At 50.7% G+C, this 4443-nt stretch overlaps 1 protein-coding gene across 11 annotated transcripts in view; it reads left to right on the forward strand.

Annotated features, from left to right (window-relative positions):
* Positions 1–281: 281 nt before the first annotated feature.
* LOC143323521 (serine/threonine-protein kinase BRSK2-like) overlaps positions 282–4443 on the forward strand; it is a 105163-nt gene continuing 101001 nt past the window's right edge. For all 11 annotated transcript variants that reach the window (XM_076735401.1, XM_076735437.1, XM_076735452.1 and 8 more), the window contains exon 1: positions 282–753. In XM_076735401.1, the coding sequence (XP_076591516.1) occupies positions 660–753 (94 nt within the window). In that variant the 5' untranslated portion in view covers positions 282–659. The remainder of the gene's footprint in view (positions 754–4443) is intronic.

The following is a 4443-nucleotide window of genomic DNA, read 5'->3' on the forward strand; positions in this document are numbered from 1 at the left end:
AGTTAATTGACAGAAAATGAAACAATTACTGTTGCTATGATGAATTATGACAACTGGTGAATTGCTTAAGTGATTTACTGAGCAACAGCATCAGTATCTGAGTGCTATTTTACTTTTGGATAGACAGATGTTGTACAGAGGACTTTTAAATATCATGCACAATATTTACAGAGAGGATTTGATTTAATTTTCGTATGTTTTAATAGGATTCTGTCAGCGAAGGGAACGGCCATTATTTTGAAAGGAGCAGCCGGAAGTGTGCGCGCACCTCGGCTGTGTGCTGACGCAGCTGCTGGAGCGGCAGGCAGCGGCAGTAGATACTGTCCCATCATCAGATCACACCCAACGGGGCTGCAGCGCACCGCTCCTCCGGCACCAACACCATGACACCCGGACTCAAAACCGCAATCTGAGCCGCACTGAGGACGCAACCAGCGGAGGACCGTGAGCAGCGGACGCGGAGACACACGCGCACACGCATCCACACGCACACGCGCACGGACAGACGACTATCGCAGCGACCAGCGGCCAAAAAGAAAGGAACGCCGACCGAGGCGAACTCCACTGCACCGCGGATTTGCGCTTTTCGCTCCACGAACGCGTCCCGCACGGACACCCGCAAGAAAAAACACCCGCTGCGACTCATTTCACGCCAAAAAATGTCATCGTCGGGCAAGGACGCCAACAGCGGGCATTACGCCAACTATGTGGGACCTTACCGCTTGGAGAAGACGCTGGGCAAAGGACAGACAGGTTAGTGAAAGCCGCTCTGAACGCGTCCAGATGCGGACGATGCCTCCTCAGCATCGCCGCGCCGCCTCGCTGACATCACGTCGGGTTGCAGGTTTTGTGTTTGCGTGTTCTGTCCGTGCCGATTCGAGAAATGAGAAGCGGGGAAATGCCTGCAAAGTGCGGATGTTTCAGGTGGATGCGGCTCTGCTGAGATGCTGCTGTCATGACCGCGATGCTGGTGACGGAGGTGGTGGAGGTGGTGGTGCGCCTTTAATCCTTGTTGTCAGGCAGAGAGGGCTCGGTGATAATGGGCCCCTGTGATTCCTCTTGTCTCTAATTCCGTTATAGCGTCCATCTGTCACATGGGCCGCTGTGCTGAGGCGGCTCTCTGCAGAAGAGGCAGCGGTGATGCTGCACTGTCCGGGGCTGCACACACACACACACACACACACACACACACACACACACACACACACAGAGCTCATGGGTTAACACACACACACATACTGTACGCGCACACACACATTGCAGCTGCAGCATCACACATTTGTGCGTGTGTGCTCGCGCTGCTGGCCTCTGTGGGTAAGATGGCAGCAGGCTGATGCTCTGACAGGCCGTCTGTCAGATTATCTGCTCAGACTGAACACATCAAGTCAACGTGCTTGTTGAAAGACATCAAAGTGTCCCTTTTCAGTCTTTTGTGAGTCATTTGGGCACAAATCTGCTTCAGAGCTGTCGACTCAACTTTGAAGTCATTTTGGAGGCTGCGGATTGTGCTGAGAGGTGCTTCTAATATTTAGTCTGTATTTGATAGAAATTGGATGGACAAAATATTAGAAACAGCCCCTTGTTGTGCTGTGTGTCTCCTGCATCTCTTCAGGTGTGAGAAACTGTCTCAGTTCATCTAATTGATGGTCATCAGTGAACTGCATCCTAATGAGAAGTCAAACCAGGACCATGTCTTATTGGCACATCCAGCAGTCATGGAGCTGGTGTCATGTTTGTGTCACATGATCAGTCTTAGTCCAATCGCTGCTCTCCTTTGAGCTCCACTTTGGTCCCCACCAGCTCCTGACGGAAACGTCGTAGCAGGTCGTGAAGCTTTTCACAGCTTTTTGCTGAAAATAGCTTCATCCAGTGATGAGCCAATGAGAGCAGAGCTCGGACAGGTAAACCATGAGCTGAAACTCGCTCCGAAGCTCCACAAAGACTCAAGTTTTTTCTGCGTCCATGTGTTCATCTCCTTCATCCATCATGTGTTCACAAAGTGGTGAACCTCGCTCCATCCTTTCATACCCAATCATGATCCTCTCACCTGTCACCAATCAGCCTGTTTACCTGTGGAATGATCCAAACAGGTGTTTTTGGAGCGTTCCACATCTTTCAGTCTGTGAAACGTGTCGCTGCATCAGATTATAATAAGAGATATTTACAGAAATCAATGAAGCTGATGAGGAAAAAACATGAAATATATTGACTTTGAGCTGTTCTCAGGTCAGTTTGTGTCAGATCAGGTGATCACTTCCTGTTTGATTCAGGCCTCTTTTTTGGAGTCCGGGTCATAAAACAACTTCGTGCTGTGCTGTTGTCACACGTGGACCGCAGTGTGTTTCTTCAGGACTGTGAGGAGTGTGTGTGTGTGTGTGTGTGTGTGTGTGTGTGTGTGTGTGTGTGTGTGTGTGTGTGTTGGCTCGCTGCTGAGCTGCACACGCTCGCTGCTCCTCTCCAGCAGCGGTCATGTGATCTGCTGTCTGGACGGCTCAGGCCGGCTCTCCGTTCGGGATGTCCCTCCATCTGTGGACACGTGCAGCCAGGAATCATCAAGGTGTCCCCCTCCAGTTCCACAGAGGCTCTGCTCCTCAGTGGGTGAATAATTCATAACCAACCAATTAGCCGGTTGGTGGAGTTGCATCGTAGCAGCTGCTGTATTAATTACACAATATTTCTGTTTAGCAGATGGAACGAAGCTGCAGAAGTGTGCGTTCAATTTGCGTGAAGGCACACAGATCGTTTGCTTTGCTCTTCAGCAGGATTGATTACAGAGTAAAGCTGCGCGTGCACACATCCACCACTCTGCTTTGCTTGTCCGACAACTTCCTGCGGTGTAAACACACACAGTTCAGTTCCTGCTTCCCTAAGCAGCGATGGCAGCACAGTCCAACCAGTGATGCCTCCATCGCTGCTCCAGCACCGCCATGACTGTGCGATCACATGTCATCAGTACAGTTATTAGACATGAAGATAATCCTCTACGCTGTCAGTAAACCATGGGGACACGTTGGGCTTCTGGTGTTTCTCCAGCTGAGGGGACAGGCTTCGCTGTGCGCCACAGCAGAGCTGTCAGAAACACATACCAGAGACGTGATTCAGGGGTTTCAAACCGGCGAGCTCTCAGCATTGATCAATTCAACCTATCAGAACAGCTGTGTGCTTCTGGAGCCACCGTGAAAGTACACAGTTTCTAACAGTCTCTGCGCAGCTATGATTCACTTTTTCAGTGACTTAAATGTGGTTTCCTGCTGTGCAGGTTGTTGTGAGTCAACTTAGAGAATTAACGGCCCTTAAATCCACATCCTTCTTCCACTGATGTGACGTGATTAAGTGCTGCCACGGCTCCACTGCAGATGATGTGAGCGGGGTGGAAATGTCACTACAGCAACACAAGAACTCATCCAACACGAGCATGATGTCAGACTGAATAATGAAGGCAAACAAAATGGCAGCTCAGTCTAACTGTCAGCTCTGCTGCAACTTTGAGTCACTTCATCTCGTCGTCGTTTGGCAGAAAATCCATCAGCTGACGTCTCGTTCGTCACTTCAGGACGCACGGCGCCCGCTCCGGCCTCACTGGGAAGTAAATCACAGCAGCGCCGTTAGCTGGACAGTTTGGGAGTTTTTGACTGTTTGAGAGAGAAATTTTACAGACTGAAGTTTTCACCACATTAATCAATGATGTCATATTATGAGCAGAAGTATTCGTTGGCGGTGGCCCTGTGTTGGCTGGCCCTGCAGCCAGCAGGTGTGTCCGGGTATCGATGCAGGTTTGTGCTCCGCGTGCTGACGCTGAGAGAGTCTGTGAATGTGGTGAAGTCGAGATGTGGAGATCATGTGCAGAGCTGCGTGTTGGCGTGCTGAGGCGGCGGCGGCCAAACACTCGCCGGTTTGAATCGAAGGCTGAGCTGGCAGACGGGGAAGCCTGAATATCATTAACCTCCTCCACTGTGTGTGTGTGTGCGTGTGTGTGTGTGTGCGTGCGTGCGTGCGTGTGTGTGTGTGTGTGTGTGTGTGTGTGAAACATGGGATCTCTCAGTCGGTGGATGTGTGACATGAACTCACATTTGCTGATTTTGATGCAGTTGATTCTAAACTGATTGACAGAAACTCAGCTGCTTCTCTTTCACTGTTGATCAGACATTTTTCACCATTTTCTGAGCTTTTACCAAATCAATAAGTAATCTAGTAATTAAAAAATGAAGAGCGGCTGCAGTTGGACCTCCTCTGAGCGTCCGCCGGGGGTTCGGCTCCGTTTTTAAAATTCCCGCTCCGATCCGGCGTTTGCCTCTCTGCTCGCGGGAGGAACAATGCCTCCGTGGTGTTCGCCGCTGGTCGCAGCTGAATGGCGAGAGGCGGTGCTGACTCCGAACAATTAGTCAGTGTGTGTTGGTGTGTGTGAGCCTTCGCGGGGGGGTTGAAGGACTCCTCTCCTGCCCT

Source organism: Chaetodon auriga, chromosome 1, assembly GCF_051107435.1.
Source record: "Chaetodon auriga isolate fChaAug3 chromosome 1, fChaAug3.hap1, whole genome shotgun sequence".
Classification (NCBI taxonomy): Eukaryota; Metazoa; Chordata; class Actinopteri; order Chaetodontiformes; family Chaetodontidae; genus Chaetodon; species Chaetodon auriga.